Source organism: Staurois parvus, unplaced genomic scaffold (assembly GCF_062004578.1).
Source record: "Staurois parvus isolate SC_StPar_1 unplaced genomic scaffold, SC_StPar_1.0 ptg000052l, whole genome shotgun sequence".
Taxonomy (NCBI): domain Eukaryota; kingdom Metazoa; phylum Chordata; class Amphibia; order Anura; family Ranidae; genus Staurois; species Staurois parvus.
In genome coordinates, this window is record NW_028317848.1 from 6,915,279 (window position 1) to 6,936,767 (window position 21,489).

The 21,489-nt window shown below is 43.4% G+C and overlaps 2 protein-coding genes across 5 annotated transcripts in view; one reads left to right on the forward strand and one right to left on the reverse strand.

Annotated features, from left to right (window-relative positions):
- The window catches only part of NDUFAF6 (NADH:ubiquinone oxidoreductase complex assembly factor 6), an 87,628-nt gene extending 68,338 nt beyond the window's left edge, over positions 1 to 19,290 (reverse strand). For 2 of the 4 annotated variants that reach the window (XR_016310612.1, XM_089666714.1), the window contains exons 1-4: positions 19,146 to 19,290; positions 10,841 to 10,940; positions 4,930 to 5,052; positions 3,720 to 3,776 (exon numbers count right to left, since the gene is read on the reverse strand). Coding sequence is in view for 3 of the 4 variants with exons in the window: in XM_089666714.1 (XP_089522840.1) it covers positions 3,720 to 3,776; positions 4,930 to 5,052; positions 10,841 to 10,940; positions 19,146 to 19,246 (381 nt within the window). In the remaining variant the exon portion in view is untranslated. The remainder of the gene's footprint in view (positions 1 to 3,719; positions 3,777 to 4,929; positions 5,053 to 10,840; positions 10,941 to 19,145) is intronic. The other 2 variants (XM_089666720.1, XM_089666732.1) reach the window with 2 other exon arrangements.
- A 10-nt stretch (positions 19,291 to 19,300) lies between these two features.
- Positions 19,301 to 21,489, forward strand: part of INTS8 (integrator complex subunit 8) — a 70,693-nt gene continuing 68,504 nt past the window's right edge. The window contains exon 1 of the mRNA XM_089666694.1: positions 19,301 to 19,448. The gene's annotated coding sequence lies outside the window, so the exon portion shown is untranslated. The remainder of the gene's footprint in view (positions 19,449 to 21,489) is intronic.

The window sequence follows — 21,489 nt, forward strand, 5'->3', positions numbered from 1 at the left end:
ATTTGAATTGAATTACTGAAATAAATTAACTTTCTAATGATATTCTAATTTATTGAGATGCACCTGTATATGTTGTACATTCACATCAGTTCCTACCCTCAAGGAGCTAACAATCCAAGGTCCCTAACTCACAAACATATTAGGGCCAATTTAGAAAGGATCGAATCAACCTACCAGCATATCTTTGGAGTGCTTGAGGAAACTGGAGTACCCAGTGGAAACCCACACAGGCACAGGGAGAACATGCAAACCCCAAGCAGGTAATACCGTGGATGGATTTCAAACAGACTACCCTAGTGCTGCTCATTTGTATAATATCAGCATTGTAATAACAATACAAACTACAGTTATTTTTGACAATCCGATATAAGCTTATTAATAAACTCTCCTTTTATGTTGTGAGTGCTGCCTGTCTGCTAGCCATCTATTTCCACAACTTCCTGGATTCCTTGCAATAAAATAAACTTGCCTACTTGCTAGTAGTCTTCTCTAAAACATACACCGATGTGCACACCCGCAGCTCAGTATACATTCCAGCACGGTGCCTGCATGCTGGGATGACTGAGCTCCTGCATGTGAGCAGAAGTTACACCATCTTATGCTGACCAATCAAGATGGCCAAAGACCAGCACCAGAAAGGAGCTGGGGAGAAAGTACCGGAAGCAAATCTTGCAGGTCTTGGACTGTTGAAGCTAAGATAAGTATTGTGAACTTTACTTTCTCTTTTAAGTTAACATTTTAGCACAATTCCACTTTAAGGACCTTTAAACAGCATATATTTTAAAGAATCTAAGATTAGAAGAACCACAAATATTCTGGTGGACATGGAGTATTGATATTTGGTTGTATGGGCAGCAGTATTAAAAATACCACAAATTTTAGAACTTACTGTCTAAATAGCAATTGATGGAAAACAGCTAATTATTGACAGCTTTCTAAGATTACTGGACAATGGTGACTCCCAATGTCCTGAGCCCTACATTTACTTCTGGTGATAAATTATTTCTGTAGGTTAAACCACATTAGACCACCAGGTGGCAGCACTGTTTTATTTTGCACAGCTATTCTGAAAGTGCAACTGCACTTATTTTGGGACAGGAAGTGAAGAGAAATCTCCCCACAGTGGGCTCTCAAATGTAAACAGAGCCAACTTGATGGGCTCTGTACATCTGCCTGCCTAATGACAGTTCGATAAACACAAAGCCATATGAAGACAGAGCTCCAGAAATAAATACCCACCACTCCACATATGGCAGTAGTAAAATGGTAACTAAAATGTTGCTACTAATTTCCCCTGTAACACCTAAAACCTGGGCAATGAATTACATCTGCAGTCCCCAACCTTTTTTGCACCAGGGACCGGTTTCATGGCAGTCAATTTTTCTGGGGACTGGGGGTTGGAGTCAGTTCTCAGTCCCCCTTCACACCACAACTCTTTACAGCACAGTCCCCCTTCACACCACAACTCCCCTTTACAGCACAGTCCCCCTTTATATATGTGTCCACAGTGCCCCTTTACATCACAGTTCCCCCCCTTTAAAAGCAGTCCCACAGTGTCCTTAGTTCCCCATCACATCACAGTCCCCCTTTACATTATAGTGCCCCTTTACATTAATGTAAAGGGGACTGCACTGTAAATGGAGGTCTGTGATGTAAAGGGGGGATCTGATCTGAACAGGACTGCATTGCATAGGGGAACTGTGATGATTAGCACTGTGATCTTTACAGTGTAATCCCCTTTACGTCACTTTGCTCTTTTACATTACAGTGCCTCTAGCAATCACAGCACCCCCCCTCAATCACGGTGTCCCTTGCAGTCATGACCCCACTCCTCCTTTGCCACCTTTTACTCTCTGCCTCCCCTGCACAGTCCTACCTTTAGCAGTCCAGAGGCAAGATTCAGCCTGTGTGTCATGACGATGTGATCCTGTCAGCAGAGCAGGGAGCGAGAGGAGTTGCAGATCTGCCCGCTTGTTAAGTTTCCAACTCTCTGTGCAGATCTCCAGCTCCTTCCACCCCCTGCTCTGCTATCAGGAGAGCAGGGAGAACAGACAAAGGCATGGCCACACAGCGGGAGGTGAGCGGCGATCACAGTCTGTGATAGCCCTGTCTGGACTGTGGTCAACACTCACCTCCTGCTGTGCAGCCCATTCATCAACAGTCCACGGACTGGTGCCGGGAACCCCTGTATTACATAGTATGTAGTTAACAGAAGCTGTGTGGGTGTTTCATGCCATTACAGATAGTTTTTTCTTTTAAATCAGACAGATCCTGTCTGTTAGACTTGTAGTGAATTAATTGGATCAACAAGAAGTAAGCACTGTGCAATGAATGTGTAACAGGCAAATATTGCTGCCACGTGTGCACATATAATTATGTACCATACATAGAAAGAGGGGGCTGTGTCATATCCAATGTTACACCATACACACTATATGTTTATGACATGAAACAAAATGTTAGAACGGTGGAACTACCTTTCAATATGCAGTTGAGATATGTATATGATAGCTGTTTAAAGCAGTATTAAACCCAAAAGCGGCATTTATTATATTGCAGCTTGACAATTCTTAGGAGTGATGTCTGCGTTTGTTTTCTATTTTAGGCTCTTTTTCCTTTATTTTTATCTGGTGATCTGGTCAGCAAGTCATTTTTTTTTTTCAAAAGAACAAGATCTCTTGCAGATGTAGCAGTTAGAGGCATGAAACAAATCATTTAGCACTGGCAGGGGTGTTTACATGATCAGCTTTTAACTATGTAAAACCTTTATCTCAAAAGTAAAAAAAAAAAATTGTCGCTGAAACTGCTTATAAGTGTGATCTGAAATTTGGCTTCAAATTCCACTGGAGGCACTTTAATACAGGATGTGTTACTGGCCAGATCACCAGGTGAAAACGGAGACAAGAAGCCTAAAAAAAAGAAAATGAATGCAGCCACCACATCTATTGATTAGTAGCCTGCAATAAATACAATTTTTTGTGCCTTTTTACTGCTTTAACCTACAGACCCCAACCCCACCAGACAGCACAGCCAACCTCATTAACATCCACTGCAGCAGCATACCTTCCCCCCCCCCCCCCCCCCCACCCACACACCTACTGACTGGAGCTCTCTCTGTTCACTCGGTCCTCTCCCGTGAATATGTTCTCATCCAGCACAGAACTGTTACAGAAATAAGGCTAAGTAGCAATCACATAAATTGGTCACAGATCCTTCCAACCATAAAAAAACGTTTTTAAGGAGCCAAAATGTTCCCATATGTAACAGGCACTATTGGAGAAGATTATACCTATGTAAATAAAAGTTACCATACTTCTTGCTGTATTAAAGTGCATCAATACTTGAGCTTGATATATCTCAAAATTTCTAATGTTCAACTTATTAAGTCACAAAGATTGCTATTTGCCATAATGACCCACTACTTTCAGCAAAGGACAACTGAAAATACGCAACACATGGCTGAAAAAGGTTCTCTACCACACGCCAATTGACTTCTGTCTAACTAGTACTGTATGTGTGTGCAGATACTGTATGTGTGCATGTGAAGAATGACCTTAGATTGTAAGCCTCTAGAGGGCAGGGACTGATGTAAATGTACAGTAGGTAAAGTGCTGTGTAAATTGTTGCTGCTATATAAATACCTGTAATAAATAATAGAAGTTATACTTATGCCAGTAATTACTGTACACATTAATGCATGTAATAAAATCAATACTCACTCTGTCATCGATGATTCTTGTCAGCCATCGCTTTGTCAGTTTGTGTCTCTGCACAGCCTGTGCACAGAAAATATGATAAGCATATAAACATTTTAGCATTCTCTATAGGCTCATTAAAATACGCAATTCTCGGGCATTTGAAAATTAAACAAAACTTGCTTCAAAGTCCTTAGCTTAGCACATTGTACTTCACTACATTCTATGAGAATAGATGGGATAACTACAACAGCAATGGTAGACTTTAGATTTCTGAGTACAGGTTTCCTTTAAAGGGCAAGTCCACTTTTGTGGGAACAAAATATAGCAAATAATAATAAAAAAATAATAAGCAATTGTTGCACAAGCCATAATGTAACTGAATGTTATTAAAAATTACCTTTCCTTTTCAGTCTGCAAATTTCTGTAAAATTCCATGCAATAGGGCAACCTAAAAGAATTCTGTGCACAGTTGGTGTACAGAACGGCCCCCAAAAATATCATTTTCTGCTTGTGTGATTGGCTCAGTAATTTTTGCAGAAGTGTGCCCCAAGATACAGGTCACATTTTAGGCATCCCCTGGAACAAAATTTTCTTTTTTGGTGAGACACTCCCAAAGCGTACTCACTTCTAAAGGGGTGCAGAACATGGAATTTTCCTCATTAGAACACTGCAGGTACATCAGCTGATTGATAATTAAAATGTCACTCCCATTCAGATTTACTTTGTACAAGACATGATGCAAAAAACAGCTATTCATTCAGAGCAGAAACAGGTAGGTATCCGCAACAAGGTTGGGAAAAATCATTGCAATGTACAATGATCACCCAGAGGGGATTGTTTTTCTCTTAACAAAAGTAGAGTTACTCTTTAAGTACCAATTATACAGATTGCTTCACAGTGATAGCTTCATATACTGGACAGCAATAGTTAGCTGCTTTTAGTATCAGCACTACACAAACAGCAAAATGTAAATACATGGTCTAGTCCTTCGTTATCCCTGCACTTTCAAAGAATGAGTGTCCGCAGATATACTGCATTCATGTTCCTTCCTAGTCCGACAAATTGATAATTCATCTACCTACTTCAATCAACTCTTCCTGATTACTGTCCTGATCTGACCATTGCATATGTTGGATACATAGTCATACTATAAACAGTAACACTTCACATGTAAAATGGAAAGTAATTGAATTTGCAATTAATTCACATATGCTAAACAAACAAAGGAAACCTTAGCTAATTCCAGAGCCACAGGGTGATGTGGAGGATTCTCTTGGTATATGTCTTGAAGAGTTTCCCTCCAGAACTGCATCCGCATCAGACCCAGGTTCTTCTGAGATACAGAGTCCTTCACCTTCCAAAAAAAAACCAAAAAGCGCAAGGGAGTCTATGAAAATCATTTCTCCTCATGCCATACTCAATAATCCAATGAATAAAAGTCTGTTTTTTTTTGTTTGTTTTTTTTTAAAATAAAGCCTTAATATTATTATACAGGGTTTATGCAGAGCTGAGAGTTTGAGTAGTACCTTACAAAACAGGGACAGAACAGTTACAACACAATTCAAGACAAGACCCTGTTCATGAGAGCTTACAATCTAAATGGAAGTGGTAAGGGGTACAAAAGGTAATAACGGTTTGGGGATGAGTTGATGGAGAAAGTGAAAGATACAGATATTAGTTTGAGGCAGGACAGAATTCCTTAAAAAGATGAGTTTTCAGGGAGTAGGAGATAGCCAAAATATATTGGGGTAGGGCATTCCAGAGGAAAGCATGGGAGGAGGTGATAGGAGAGCTAGAGAGCAGTGGGTCGTGAGAGAAGCGAAGTGGATGGTTTGGGTGATATTTTGAGAGGAGATCGGTGATATAGATCAGAGTAGAGTTATACGTTATAAAGTCATAGAAGGCTTTGGATGTTGTTGTTTGTACTGAGTTATATCCATAGAGCGAAAAGAAGCCAGAGGGGAGAATTCCAGAGAGGGGAGGTGAACACTGAACAGTTGGTCTGGTTCCTCAGCACACAGCTTGTCTATTCACAACGTATCTCCTGTGTACTGTGTGGAGGGGGGTGTCCCTTTTTTTTTGCCCTAAAATCAACACTTTTAAAAAGGGATGTACAAAAGAAGAAGACTGCAAAAAACAAGTAAAACCTATGTAGGAGGATGTGTTTCACCTCCGTATATCATCTGAGGTTATGCCATCTCCTCTCCACTCTAAACTACAACAACGCATAGACTCCTGCTAATTTCAGAACAAATAGTGTATATATATTTTTGTCTATGTTGATTAGTTCTCACCTCTAGTTGCACTCTCTTTATGACTGTGGCCTGTGTCTGGTCTGTGTTTGAGAAACATCCCCCCTATTCATGTGATCCTTATCAGTTCCTAATTGAGGCGGAGAAGAGTGCTCATTTGACCATCTCCCTATAAATTTAGATCAGCTCATGGGGGGAACAGTCACAGATGGGGTGCTGCTTTTGCGCGAGTGCTGCTTTGATGGAGTGCTAAGACGCAGTTGAACACAGCAGTCTAACTAAAGCAGGATAACTCAAGCAGCAGGAAGATAAAACAAGAAACTCTACGGCATGCTGGACGGACTGCAAGCAAACACCCTGGGAAACATCTCTTTGTGTACCTTTTTATTATGTCCCCTCTACTTCTCCTTTTCATATTACTTTCCTGCGTTACCAAAATCTCACTTCTTTACCCCAAAACTTGTACATCTCACCCTCACTGCTACCATCTCCCTACTACTGCTCTCATCACCTCCTGCTGATACTTCACTATCCTGCTGACCCAAACACCAGGACTGGAAGGCATGTACACTCGTGTACATCCCGCTCCCATCTTACTTTCCTCACACTTCTTCTTCTCCTAACCTCTGGGGATATCTCCCCAAACCCTGGTCCTCCACTATTTCACCCACACACCAGGCATCCTCTTTCTTCCAGGAATAGCAGCAATCCCCTCAATTTAACATCAGTCCCCGTGCTCCCAAAAACCACCCTCCCTTTTTCATGTGCGCTCTGGAATGCCCGCTGTCTGTAATAAGCTTACCTCTGTCCATGACCTTTTTGTCTCCCGCTCCCTTAACCTACTAGCAATTACAGAAACCTGGCTCCAAGCAGCAGATTCTGCTTCTCCCACAGCACTTTCCTATGGAGGCCTCATCTGGACCCACTCACTCAGACCCAGTGGTCAGAAAGGTGGTGGAGTTGGTTTGCTTCTATCCATACTGAGCACCTTTCAAGTCCTCCCTAACCCTCCCACTCTATCCTTCTCTTCTTTTGAGACTCACTGCACCCGGCTGTTTTCTCCCATTTCTCTGAGGATTGCAGTGATCTGCCTCCTGGACCGGTGTCCCGCTTTCTTGATGATTTCTCCGCCTGGCTACCCTACTTTCTCTCCTCTGAACTACCCACATTCTCGGAGATTTTAACATCCCTATTAATGTCAACAACCCAGCTACATCCCAACTCTTCATCTTAACCTCATCTTTTACATTAGCACAATGTATACAGTCCTCCACTCACTCTGGGGGGAATACATTAGACCTTGTTTTCTCCGATCTTTGCACTCCCTATAACCTCACAAACAACCCCTTTCCTCTCTCTGATCACAATCTCATCACCTTCACAGTCTCCTTGTCTTCAAACACCTATCCCTCCAAGCAGCAAACAATTACCCGCAGAAACCGTCACAACTTGAACCCTGCTCCTTTCCACTCTGCAACTGACCAACTCTATGACAGAATCTCTCTTCTGTCCTGCCCCAAACTGGCCACTGCTGTCTACAACAGTTTGCTTTCATCCACATTAGACTCATTTGCTCCTCTAACAACACGAAGCATCAGGCCCCGACCATTACAACCTTGGCAAACTAACGATACCAGAAATCTTAAATGACATAGTCGTGCGCTGGAGTGATTGTGGCATAAAACCAAATCCCAGCAAGCATTCACCCTATATAAATCTGCTTCCTTAACATACAATTCCTCCCTTCATGCTGCCAAACAAGCCTACTTTGTCACTCTTATTAATACCTTGTCATCCAGTCCTCGTCTCTTCTCTACTTTTAACTCTCTACTTTCTCCACCTCCAACTCCACCCAGTACTTCACTCACTGCTCACGAGATTGCAAATCATTTCAAAAACAAGGATTGACGCAATTCGTAGGGGCATCGCCACTACACAGACATCCATCCCACTTACCATACCTTATACTAAACCTCCCTCAACACTTTGCTCTTTTGACCTCGCTACTACAGATGAGGTCACTAAGGTTTTCACAGAAGCCCGTCTCACTACCTGTACCCTGGATCCTGTCCCCTCACAACTACTACGGTCACCCTCTTCTTCCATCCTATGCTCCCTCACTCACATCTTCAATCTTTCCCTCCCCTCTAAAGCATGCGCACATCACTCCCATACTTAAAAAGCCCTCCCTGGATCCCACCAACCTGAACAACTTAAGACCCATCTCCCTGCTGCCATTTACCTCTAAATTCCTAAAACGCTTCGTCAACAATCGCCTGAGCTCCCAGCTCACTGACAACAACCTTCTTGACCCTTTACAGTCTGGCTTTTGCTTACTACACTCCACTGAAACTGCCGTACTAAAACTCACTAATGATCCAACAGCTAAAACCAATGGCCACTACTCCATACTCTTACTACTTGACCTCTCTGTGGCTTTTGATACAGTTGACCATCCCCTCCTCCTCAAAAAACCCCACTCTCTTGGCCTCAGAGACTCTGCTCTCTCCTGGTTCTCCTACTACTAATCGCAGCGATTTTTCAGCGCTACCTATAACGCTGCCTCCTCCTCTTCACTCCCTCTTTCTGTAGGGGTCCCTCAAGGTTTTGTCCTTGAACCCCTTCTCTTCTCCATCTACACCTCCTCCCTTGGCCACTTGATAAACTCCCATGACTTTAAGGTACCATCTCTATGCTGATGACACACAAATCTATCTTTCTACCCCTCACCTCTTCAGTCTCCTCTCACATTACTAACCTACTAAGCGACATATCGGTATGGATGTCACTCCACTTCCTCAAACTCAATCTTTCCAAAACTGAGCTCTTAGTATTCCCCCCAGCCCGTGCCCCCTCCCCTGACTTCTCCATCAAGATCAATAACACAATCATTATTCCCTCCCCTCATGCCAGGGTACTAGATGTAATCCCAGACTCCCATCTGTCCTTTCATCCCCAAATCCAATCACTGTCCAAATCTTGTATACTTCACCTCCACAACATCTCCAAGATACGCCTGTTCCTAACCTCGGAAACCACTAAGCAACTTATTCACTTCCTTGTTATCTCTCGCCTTGACTATTGTAACTCCCTCCTCATTGGCCTACCTCATCGTAGGCTATCCCCTCTTCAGTCTATCATGAATGCTGCTGCCAGACTTATCCACCTTACTAACCGTTCTGTATCTGCCACCCCAGACAGTACAGCTACAATACAATCAAAATAAGAGGATTGGGAGGGCCCTACTCATAGGAGCTTACAATCTAATAGGGTGGGGCAAGTTGTACAAATGGTTACAGTTGATATAAAAAGTCTACACACCCGTTAAAATGTCAAGTTTCTGTGACGTAAAAATATGAGACAACGATAAATCGTTCCATTTTCCACCTTTAATGTGACCTATAAAAACTGTACAACTCAACTGAAAAACAAATTGAAAATAAATTTTTTGTAAACATAAAAAAACTAAAATAATGAATAATGTGGTTGCATAAGTGTGCCCAACCTCTTATAACTGGGGATGCAGCTGTGTTCAGAATTAAGCAATCACATTCAAAATCATGTTAAATAGGAGTCAGTACACACCTGCCATCATTTAAAGTGCCTCTGATTAACCCCAAATAACATTCAGCTGTTCTAGTAGGTCTTTCCTGACATTTTCTGAGTCGTATCCTACAGCAGAAGCCATGGTCTGCAGGGAGCTTCCATAGCATCAGAGGGATCTCATTCTTAAAAGGTATCAGTCAGCAAAAAGGTACAAAATAATTTCCAAGGCATTAGATATACCATGGAACACAGTGAAGACAGTCATCATCAAGTGGAGAAAATATGGCGTAACAGTGACATTACCAAGAACTGGACGTCCCTCCAAAATTGATGAAAAGACGAGAAGAAAACTGGTCTGGGAGGCTGCCAAGAGGCCTACAGCAACATTAAAGGAGCTGCAGGAATATCTGGCAAGTACTGGCTGTGTGGTACATGTGACAACAATCTCCCGTATTCTTCATATGTCCGGGATATCAGGTAGAGTGGCAAGACCGAAGCCTTTTCTTACGACAAACACCCAAGCCCAGCTAAATTTTGCAAAAACACATCTGAAGTCTCACAAAAGCATATGGGAAAATGTGTTATGGTCTGATGAAACCACAGTTGAACTTTTTGGCCATAATTCCAAAAGATATGTTTGGGGCAAAAATAACACTGCACATCACCAAAACAACACCATACACACAGTGAAGCATGGTGGTGGCAGCATCATGCTTTGGGGATATTTTTCTTTAGCTGGAACTGGGGCCTTAGTCAAGGTAGAGGGAATTAAGAATAGTTCCAAATACCAGTCAATACTGGCACAAAACCTTCAGGCTTCTGCTAGAAAGCAAAACATGAAGACAAACTTCATCTTTCAGCATGACAACGACCCAAAGCATACATCCAAAGCAACAAAGGAATGGCTTCACCAGAAGAAGTTTTGGAATGGCCCAGCCAGAGACGAGACCTGAATGTGATCAAAAATCTGTGGGGTGTTCTGAAGAGGGCTGTGCACAGGAGATGCCCTCGCAATATGACAGATTTAGAGTGTTTTTGCAAGGAAGAGTGGGCAAATATTCCCAAGTCAAGATGTGCCATGCTGATAGACTCATACCCAAAAAGACTAAGTTTTGGAATCAAATCAAAAGGTGCTTTACCATAGTATTAGTTTAAGGGTGTGCACACTTATGCAACCATATTATTTTAGTTTTTTTTATTTTTGCTTCCCTCCACCTAAAAGATTTCAGTTGGTTGTTGAACTGAGTTGTACAGTTTATAGGTAACATTAAAGGTGGAACATGTAACATGTTATCCTTTACTATAGAATATAAAGGTAATTTACTGGCGTTATAGAATACCTACATGTGACAGTTCTACATTAAAGGCCCGCAGAGCCAACACAGAATTTCGGGATTCTGGAGGCAACAGCAATGTACATAAAAATCCTTCATAGTCCCGTTTCCTGCAAAAAATAAACACACAAAAGTAGCTCAACTAATCATAATTCTTGTGGGGGATAACAGGTTAATCTACACAAAGCATGCACAAAACACTTCTTGCCCATGAAGCAGAGGAATGGAAAAAACAGAAAGTGCACCGGCATTGTGCAAAATCCCCAATACATTTTTATTAAAAACGATATCTTGTACTCGCAAACAGGACCTGGTGTAACATGAAATCCATTCAAGTGGAAGCTTGCTCAGAACAATAGGCACACATATCACACTATCAACCCCATACAGCAGAATGTAAATCCTGCTTCAATTGTGCACATTGCACATTTCAAGGGTATACCAGCTATTCAGAGCAACTGAAAGTGCACAAGTCTGCATTCAAATAGTCCTTCATTGAAGATGTCACATGGTGTACTTTCAGCATGTTTTATAGCATTGTTCAAGGTTTTCCCAGTCTGGAGGGAGCTGCTAGGCTGTGCATTTTATATTGTATTCAGTCATTTATGAGAGCCATTGAGTGCTCTCTGGACTGAAGTAACCCAACCAAATCTGGCTGATAAAAGACATGAATAGGAGCTGGTTTACCTTTCTAAAGTATTTGTAATTTTTAACTGTGTATATATTGTTTGCCTAGAGTTCCGTGTTACAGCACAAAAAAAAAAAAGTTTTACATTGGGGATTTTTTTTTTATATTAAGTTTAAAAACGAAACTTTACTCTCTCAACCAACATTGACTAATTTTAATCCTTACGCTGCTAGCATTAGTAAATGGGTAGTAAATGGATATCATATTTACTTCTTTTAAACTTTTTTTTTTACATTTCTTCATTTACTTCCTGATGTCATATGTCCCAGGAGTCTACAAGAGGGGTTTTCTCACCTAAGCACACCCTCCTTCCTATCTGCATGCCTGAGCTAAGGGCGGATGGATTCCAGGTAGTAAACGCTACATAAATCATTTTCCCTTACTCAAGATGGGCATGGCCAGAAATGCTAAGGGGAGTGTTTTTCAAAGTGATTTCTCAGCAAAATAAAGCATGGAGACATGGGGGAGTTTGCATTGAACATTAAGAATGACTTAAAGGATGTGTTCATCGTTAAAAAAAAAAAATGCAAATTTTTTTTACTTGGAAAAAAAATTAGCTTTTTTTTTTTCAAAAGGAGCCTGCAGAGCATTGCACCCATGATCAGCAAATTGCGGATGTAATGTCAGGCTCCTGCAGACTCTCAGGATAGCGGTGTGCCCGTACCTCCGGGCAGGAGGTTACTTGAGAGCCCCAGAAGATCAATGAACTACAAGATTGCTCTCCCGTGCTTCACTGAGAGCAGGGGTGAGGACATTTTTGAAAAAACTTCTTGTCCAAGGGACAATCCCTCATGACAATCTACTTGTCCTGATATTAAAAAAAATATTTTAACCACTTCCCGACCGGCCGTTGCATATAAACGGCTGGACGGTGGCAGTGCGGGGTCGGGTGGCCGTCTATAAACGGCCTCCCCGCACCCTGCTTGTGCGCGCAGCACCGCGATCCGGTGCCCACTGTGTCCTCCGGATCATTGCTTACTACGTGTGAAATCTGTGAATGATCACAGAGGTCACATGGTACAAGGCTATTCACAACAGCCTTGTACCATGTGACAAGCTGTGACCAATCACAGCTCACTCAGTACTTCTCAATGAATGCAGACAGAGAGAAAGAGAAATGATTGCTTTTACATCCTATATGGGTGTAAAAGCAATCAGTGTAAAAAAACAAAAACAAATCATCACCCCCCACAAGTAGTACAGTGTCACCATGGTGACACTGTACTGCTAGGGTGACAGTATGTTAAAAAAAAAATTTTTGGACTTTTTCATTTACATAGCAAAAAAAATAAAAATCCCAGCGGTGAATAAATACCACCAAAATAAAGCTTTATCTGTGTCAAAAAAATGGTAAAAAATTCATATGGGTCCAGTGTTGCATGACCGCACATTGTCATTCAAAGTGTGATAGCGCTGAAAGCTGAAAATTGCCCTGGTCAGGAAGGGGGTAAAAGTGTCCGGTCTGGAAGTGGTTAAGCAAAACTGTATTTAAAAAAGGTTTTAACATTGCACTGTTTATCTCCTACTCACCTCCCTGCCTATCTCCAGCACCAAACTAACAAGGAAGGGGAGAGACCTCGCAGTGTGAAGAGCACCGGTTGGGTACTCATCAGGAAAGGTGATATCGGGCTTTTTTAATGCTCAGCAGAAGAGCATCTGCCGAGTAAATGAGATGCTGGCCCCAATATGAAAAAAAAAAAAAAACACCACAGCAAATCGCATGAAGTGAATCTTGTCACTCAATAGACGCTCCTCCTCATGACAATCGTGGCAAAATTGCACTGCATTTTCGGTGCCATTGAAAATAATGGCATCTGAACCTGCATTTTGCGATTGTAGGGTGTTTAAAGATAGCAGGCAGAATCACAGCAATTCTGCCGTGATCTCAAAATGCCCAGGTGTGAATAAAGCCTTAGGCCTAGTTCACACTGATGTGAATCTGATGCAGATGAAATGCGATCTGAAACGCATAAATTTGCATGGCATCTGAAAAAACATTGTTTTCTATGAAGGCCATTCACATCTATACGGTGCGATTTTGATCCGGTTAAAAGAAAAGGGTCCTGTGCGAGATTGGAGCAATGCGTTCCAAACTCACACAGCATAGAGTATAGTGGCATTCTAAGATAACTATTCACATGGGATGCGATTCATAGCTGGTATTTCATAGATGTGGCTGAAAGGCAGACTTGCATGGAACTACCTTTGACAATAATACTGAAAATGGACATGAAAATCGCACTACATAAATTAAAAAAATTGTATAAAAAAAAAAACCCACTAGCCCAGAACTGCATGTCCCAAGCATTGAGCGATATGATTTGCACATCCCTGGAGAGCTACAAGCCTTCAGCAGCAGTGGATGATGATGATGAGACGAAACCCAAAACAGGAATGGTTTTACAGGTAGAGGCCACTGACATTTTTTTCCCTACTCACCTTTTCTGATTGTTTTTCACTAGTTTTGCATTTGGCTAGGGTCATTGTCACTACTGGTAGCATGAGGCGATACCTGGACCCTACAGAGGTTGCACAGGCAGTCCAACTCCTCCAGGATGGCACATCAATACGTGCCATTGCCAGGTTTGCTGTGTCAAGAGCATGGAAGAGATTCCAGGAGACAGGCACTTACTCTAGGAGAGTTGGACAGGGCAGTAGAAGGTCCTTAACCCATCAGCAGGACCGCTATCTGCTCCTTTATGCAAGGAGGAACAGGATGAGCACTGCCAGAGCCCTACAAAATGACCTCCAGCAGCCCACTGGCGTGAATGTCTCTGACCAAACAATCAGAAACAGACTTCATGAGGGTAGCCTAAGGGCCCAACCTTCTCTAGTGAGCCCTGTGCTCACTGCCTGGTACCATAGAGCTCGATTGGCATTTGCCATTGATCACCAGAATTGTCAGGTCCACCACTGGCACCCCGTGCTTTTCACAGATGAGAGCAGGTTCACCCTGAGCACATGTGACAGAGGTGAAAGGGTCTGAAGAAGCCGTGGAGAATGTTATGCTGCCTGTAACATTGTTCAGCATGACCGTTTTGGTGGTGGGTCAGTGATGATCTGGGGAGGCATATCCATGGAGGGACACACAGACCTGTACAGGCTAGACAATGGCACCCTGACTGCCATTAGGTATCGTGATGAAATCCTTGGACTCATTGTCAGACCCTATGCTAGTGCATTGGGTGCTCGGTTTCTCCTGGTGCAAGACAATGCCAGGCCTCCTGTGGCGAAAGTATGCAGGCAGTCCCTGGACGATGAAGGATTTGATACCATTGAATGGCCCCCACGCTCGCCTGACCTAAATCCAATAGAACACCTCTGGGATATCATGTTTCGGCCCATCCGCCGCCACCACCAGGTTGCAGGACTGTCCAGGAGCTCAGTGATGCCCTGGTCCAGATTTGGGAGGAAATAGCCCAGGACACCATCTGCCGTCTGATTAGAAGCATGCCCCAAGGTTGTCAGGAATGCATACAAGCATGTGGGGGCCATACAAACTACGGAGTACCTTTTTGAGTTGCTGCAATGAAATTTCAGCAAAATGGACTAGCCTGCTGCATCATTGTTTTCTCTTTGATTTTCAAGGTGTCTTTGAATTCAGTCCTCTGTAGGTCGATAATTTTCATTTCCATCAAGCGATGGGGAATCCTTACATTCCTAACACATTACCCAGTCCATATCAGTATAGATATCCAGCATGATATTTTCCCATTGAGATCTGATGTGTTTTCAAAGTGTTCCTTTCATTTTTTTGAGCAGTATATTTAAATAGCGTTTTTTGTTTGTGGTGCTCAGATGCAATGTAAAAAAAGAAAAAAAAAAATCCAAGATTTCAAAAAAGCATTAAAAGTTTTTTTTCTTTTATGTATAAAAACTTGTTGGTCCATCAATACGTTTTTAAGGGATTGACAAATTTACTTTGAATCTGGAAGCCAGCTAAAAACGTTAGGAGACAGTTTTTTAAATCAGCTGCCTGGCGCCCGGAATTTTCGGGGCATCTGGCAATAGGAATTGCTCATGCCTTGTGCCAGGCTTGGACTGGGGACAAAACTAGGCCTGGGCATTTTAGACTGAGCAGCCCAACCTCTGTTGCCATTCCCACTTCTTTCTTCACCCGAAACCAAAACGAGGCATGAAACTGGCCTGAAGCCCGCCCCTCTGTACCCTAGACAGCATGTCGAAAGTAAAGCGTGGAAACATAAGCCATGTAGCCAAACCACATTGTATCCATCCCTTGGAACGTCTTGGTCCACCCCCTTGCCAGTGATTGGCTGAGCCCTGAAGCTGTCAGTGTCTTTTGAGCATGCGTCGTGGCATCCCTACGACGGCTCATGTTTGAGTTACGGTGCTGTGGTTGTGCCTGTCCGCCATGTCCCTGCACGGGACACGGAAGGAGATGTAAAAGTACGGGGTGCCATGGACCATGCATGCCATGAACTGGAGCACGAGGCCGGACAAGAGGTTCTGGTTGGCTCTGGGCAGTTTTGTGTAGGAATATAATAAGGTAACTAGGGGAAGGAAAAAAAGAAGGAAAGAAAAGTTACAGTCCAGCCAGCTAGCTTGCTATGTGGGCAGGCTGGGGTGACAGTGTATGTTCATCTTTACAGAAAATCTGTAAGGTGACCTTACACTGGACCCCACCCCCCCTGGTCTCACTGTAAAAATGTCCCGTGATCCCCCGCTGTCATGCACCAGGGCGCTGATTTACCGGTCCAGGGATTTGAAATCTCTGCAGCTTTCTCTCCTCTCAGCACTGACAAGACGGGCTAGGCAGACTCTGATTGGTCAGTGCCATCCACGTGATGGTGCTGACTGACTAAAATGCCTCTTGTCCATACACATTGAGAGGTATGGATAGGAGATTAAGCCACAGGGATTTCAAATCCCTGGATCAGTGAAGCAGCGTCCCAGTGCCAGACAGCGGATGGCTGACAAAGCCCAGGCGCCAGGATGCAATTTCTAGTCACCATGGTGACCTGGGATTTGTCGAGCCCTGTCATAAACTATCCTATAAAGTGGAAAAACCTTATTGACCAATAATTGCCAGGCTCCCCATGGGGAGAATTTACTGAAAATACACCAGGAAGTGACAGAAAATGTCTCCAAAGTTAGGAGAATAACGATCACCAGGACAAGATAGACTTTATTATAAACAATGCATGTCATGTATCACATGACTGTCATATGCCTTTAAGTGTTTCTATATTATGTTTCTGCTCCTCCCTTTCCTTTGGTTTAGTTAATGCTGTATAGATAGCCCTCCCCCTTTCCCAGAAATGCATTGCAGCTCTAGCCTCATGGCATGAAGTAGATCACATTATGATCTTTTGACCTATCGAATGTTCATTGTTGTAAGATTCTCTCAGTTTATGGAATAAACTTCACAAGATCTGCAAGATGTCTTATCGATTGAGTCACTGACTGTGTTATCCAACTGAGGTTGAAGTTATCGCTATCTCATCACAACTGTAAGTTACAGAGATCACAATATCAATGCTTAGATGGGAGAGACAGAACAATGCATGTAACGTGTGCATCACACAACAGTGTGCTTCAGCACTAGGACTTGATGCACATGTATGTGTGTCGAGAACGTGCAGAAAATCACATGCTTTCCTGACACATGCAAAAACATGCTACTCTTTAGCAGATGTGCAGGGGGTGCCCGTGACACGCATTGGCTATCTTGCCAGAAAACACACCTTGCTGTTCAGAGAAGTGCAATTTTTTCCAAACGGTTGGGGACGTCTTTTCCCCGCGTTTCTCACAGGTAGGGCAGTCCACTGAAATTAACAGGCAGCCATACATGCAAGGCGCAAAAAATGTGCATAAAATGAACCCTCATAGATGTGACCCAAGGCAAAAGGCTCGTTCACAGGGATAGTGACCCTTGTTGCCCCTCTGAAAGGCGATCTGCAGGGACAGGCAGTGAGGAGGCGATGCACTTGAAGAAGCCACATTTGCAGGCCACACCGCCTGCCAAATACAACATGCTGTTTCATTTTTGCAGTGGCCATGGCATTTGTACAGGCACAGCCCTAGTTTAGGTGGGTAATCAAAAAGCGGTAAACCCACAGCTCAACCACCTGTTTTTATCGCTCCTCCGGCAGCCCCATGTAAATGAGCCCCAAGCCTGCATTCACACCTGAGTGACACTATGCGTTTTGCGTTGCATATTTTGGATGTACTTATTGCCTGACAGCCTATTGACTTGAATGGGCTGCTTGTTGTGAGCCAAACTAGCTCAAGTACCATTTTTTTGGTAACGAGCATTTTATTTCATGGAAAATGTCACAAAACACGCAACTGCTATCCGTGTTTGGGGTGCTATTAATCACTTTCCCGCACCCTAGAGCAGAAATACTGTGACAGGGCTGCTCAAAATCACGCATATATATATATATATATATGTGATTTTGAGTCACCTGACAGTTTCAGCTATCAATCACTGGGTCCCGGCTGGTGATTCCCCACAGGCAATCACCGAATATCACTAATGGGGGAGAGGTCTGTATGTACACAATACAGATCTCTCCCCTGTCAGCTCCAGCACACTGCTTCGTATGGCTCTGCATAGCACAGCCATACAAAGCAATGTGCTGACAGTGAAACACACACACACACAGAACACAGTTAACCCTTTGATCGCTCCAGATGTTAGCCCCTTCCTGCCCAGTGCCATTAGTAGTGTCAGTGTTTTTTATTAGCACCGATCACTGTACTGGTGTCACTGAGGATGTCAGTAACACCAAGTTAGTTCCACCCAGTGCCAGAAAGCACGCCACAGTCCTGCTATAAGTTGCTGATCGCCGCCATTACTAGTATAAAAAAAAAAAAAATTCCAGTATATATACCGCCATTTGTAATCGCTATAACTTTCACGTAAACCAATTAGTTTACACATATTGTGTTTTGTTTTTTTTGTTTTTTGTTTTTTTAGCAAAGATATGTAGCAGAATACATTTTGGCCTAAATTTGACAAAATTTGATTTTTAATTTTTTTTATTTTTACTGGATATGTTTTATAGCAAAAAGTCAAAAATATTGTTTTATTTCTCAAAATTGTTGGTCCTTTTTTTGTTTATAGCGCAAAAAATAAAACCCGCAGAGGTGATCAAATACCACCAAAAGAAAGCACTATTCATGGGGAAAAAAAAAAGGGACGTAAATTGGACAACAGGAACATAAAAAGAAAATTGGGGGGCAGCATTGCATGATCACGCAATTGTTAAAGTAACGCAACGCTGTATCGCAAAAAATGGTTAGGAAAAAAATGTTGCCACAAAGGCGAGGTGCGGGCAGAAAGGTGCATTTCTCTCCGCGTTTCCACGTTGCTCAGGTATGAATACAGCCAACAACCATACAAAGTATCTGATAAAAGGAACACTTTTGATACAGAGATCCACAGGGAAGGACTACAGTGAAGATTCTGCTGGGGAGGAATTTACTGCAACTGGAGCAGCTGTGCACAGTAACCAATCAGCTCCCATCTTCGGCTGGTTCAGTTACGTTTTGAAAATGAAAGCTAGAAGCTGATTGGTTGCCATGCACACCTGCTCCAGTCCCCCCTATAATGTCTGTACACAGAGGAGCTCAGCCATGCGGTCCCTCCCCTCGACACTACCTGACCAGCTCCGCACAGTAGGCGGCCGGCTTGCCGCTCTTCCCCCGGCTGTTCCGCGGGTACACAGGTGACTGGAAGCGCAGCATTGCCCGCACTGCCATGACAAAGTCACCCCGGCGGCCGGGGGCGGGGCTTCAGCGCTTCAACTCACTTCTCATTGGGAGAAAAGTTCGCTACACAGGCCGTAACGTCAACACCCGGTGCCCGTGTTATCGTCATGTGACTCGAAGTGACGCGTTTTACAGGCGCCGGATCGTCTCCATAGATTATTTTTCTCTTTTCCCCTGTTGGTGTGTGGAGCCGGTGAGTGTTCGGGAAGAGAGCTGAGGGAGGGGCTTCCACCCGGGGGTGTGATGTACTTCTTCCCATTCACTCCCTGTGTGCACACAGCTGTCCCTGGGAGGGGCTCAGGACTTACACCATAACATAATAGTAAAGTGAATAACATTCATTATCTCGTTGCAGTGGCACCCGAATGTGGGTGGGATGTATTAGGCGGCAAGTGAACATGTTGTCCCTGAAGTTGATGCGTTGAAAGCAGAAAAAATGGACAAGCATAAGGAGTTGGGCAGCCTTGACAGGGGCCATATTGTAATGGCTGGGTCAGAGCAACTCCAAAACTGCAGCTCTTGTGGGATGTTCCCGATCTGCAGAGGTCAGGACCAACCAAAAGGGACAGGGTCATGGACGACCAAGGCTCATTGATGTACACAGGGACTGAAGGCTGGTCCCTGTAGTCTGATCCAATAGAAGAACTTCGCTATCATAAATCACTCACAAATGGTTCCTATAGAAAGGTGTCAGATCACACAGAGCATCACAGATTGTTGTGTATGGGGCTGCGGTGTCACAGACCGGTCAGGGTGTCCATGCTGACCCGTGTCCACAGCCAAAAGCGCCTACAATGGGCACGTGAGCATCAGAACTGGACCACGGAGCAGTGGAAATGGGTGGCCTGGTCTGCTATATCACATTTTCTTTTACATCATATGGAAGGCTGGGTACATGTGTGTCGCTTACCTGGGGAAGAGATGGCACTAGGATGCAGTTTGTGAAGAAGGCAAGCCAGTGGAAGCAGCGTGATGCTTTGGGCAATGCTCTGCTGGGAAACCTTGGGTCCTTCCATTCGTGTGGATGCTATTTTGAAACATACCATCTACCTAAACATTGTTGCTGACCAAGTACACCCCCTCATTGAAATGGTATTCCCTGATGGCAATTGCCTCTTTCAGCAGGATAGGTTGCCCCACCACACTGCAAAAATGGTTCAAGAATGGTATCAAGAACACAACAATGAGTTTGAGGTGTTGACTTGGCCTCCAAATTCTCCAGATCTCAATCCATCGCGCATCTATGGGATGTGCTGGACAAATCGGTCCAATCCATGGAGACTCCACCTCACAACTTAAAAGATCTGCTACTGATGACTTGGTGTCAGAAAGCATAGCACACCTTTAGAGGTCTAGTGACGTCCATGCTTCAGCAGGTCAGGGCTGTTTTGGTGGCAAAAGGGTCTATTTTGACAGTAAAAGGGGGACCCACTGAATATTAGTTGGGTAGTCACAAAGGTATGACTGCTCAGTGTTGGGCTCTTAATGGAAGTTTAAAAATAACAGACGTGGGCTAGATTCACACTTGCTGGTGATTGCCACTGTGGGACCACACCTGTTCCTGCAGCCACACCCACCTGCACAGAAAAATGTGCTGCCACTAAGGAGATGCGTGAGGGTGCCATTAATCCTAATAGCAGCACCCTTGCACTGGAAACTTCAGCATGGCTTCCCACACTGGGAACCTCACTGCACCAGGCAGCATCTTCAAAACTAGTGCTGGTACCTTTTCCTTGCGTTTTCAGTAGGTACAGCAGTCCATTAAAATGAATGGGCTGCCATTTGTGTACAAAACACAGCTTGCAGATCCACACAAGTGTGAACCTAGCCCTACTGGCCAGATCACAAGATAATAGAGCGAAGTTACAGGAGGACTCAGAAAAACAAAGACTTGTGTTAATGCTACTAACAGGCAGTGCTACATATGTCGTTTTTATTTGGTCATAGCTACACTGTAACCATAAGCTTTGCTTACACATTTGGGAGATTCCAGTAGCCAATTAGAGTGGCAGGAGGAAGAAGGCTCTGGGCTCAAAGAAAAGAATTTCAAATTTTGACAGTTAAAGAAAATGATTGCTTGTAACAAATGGAACTTTTTGATAACTGTAAAAAAAAATGACAGTTATTTATGTTATTTCCATTTTTAAAATAGAACTGCAGGCAAACTGTTTACATATGATATCTGTTTTAACTGCCACAATATTTAAAATATTGCATTCAAGCGTCAGGTCCGG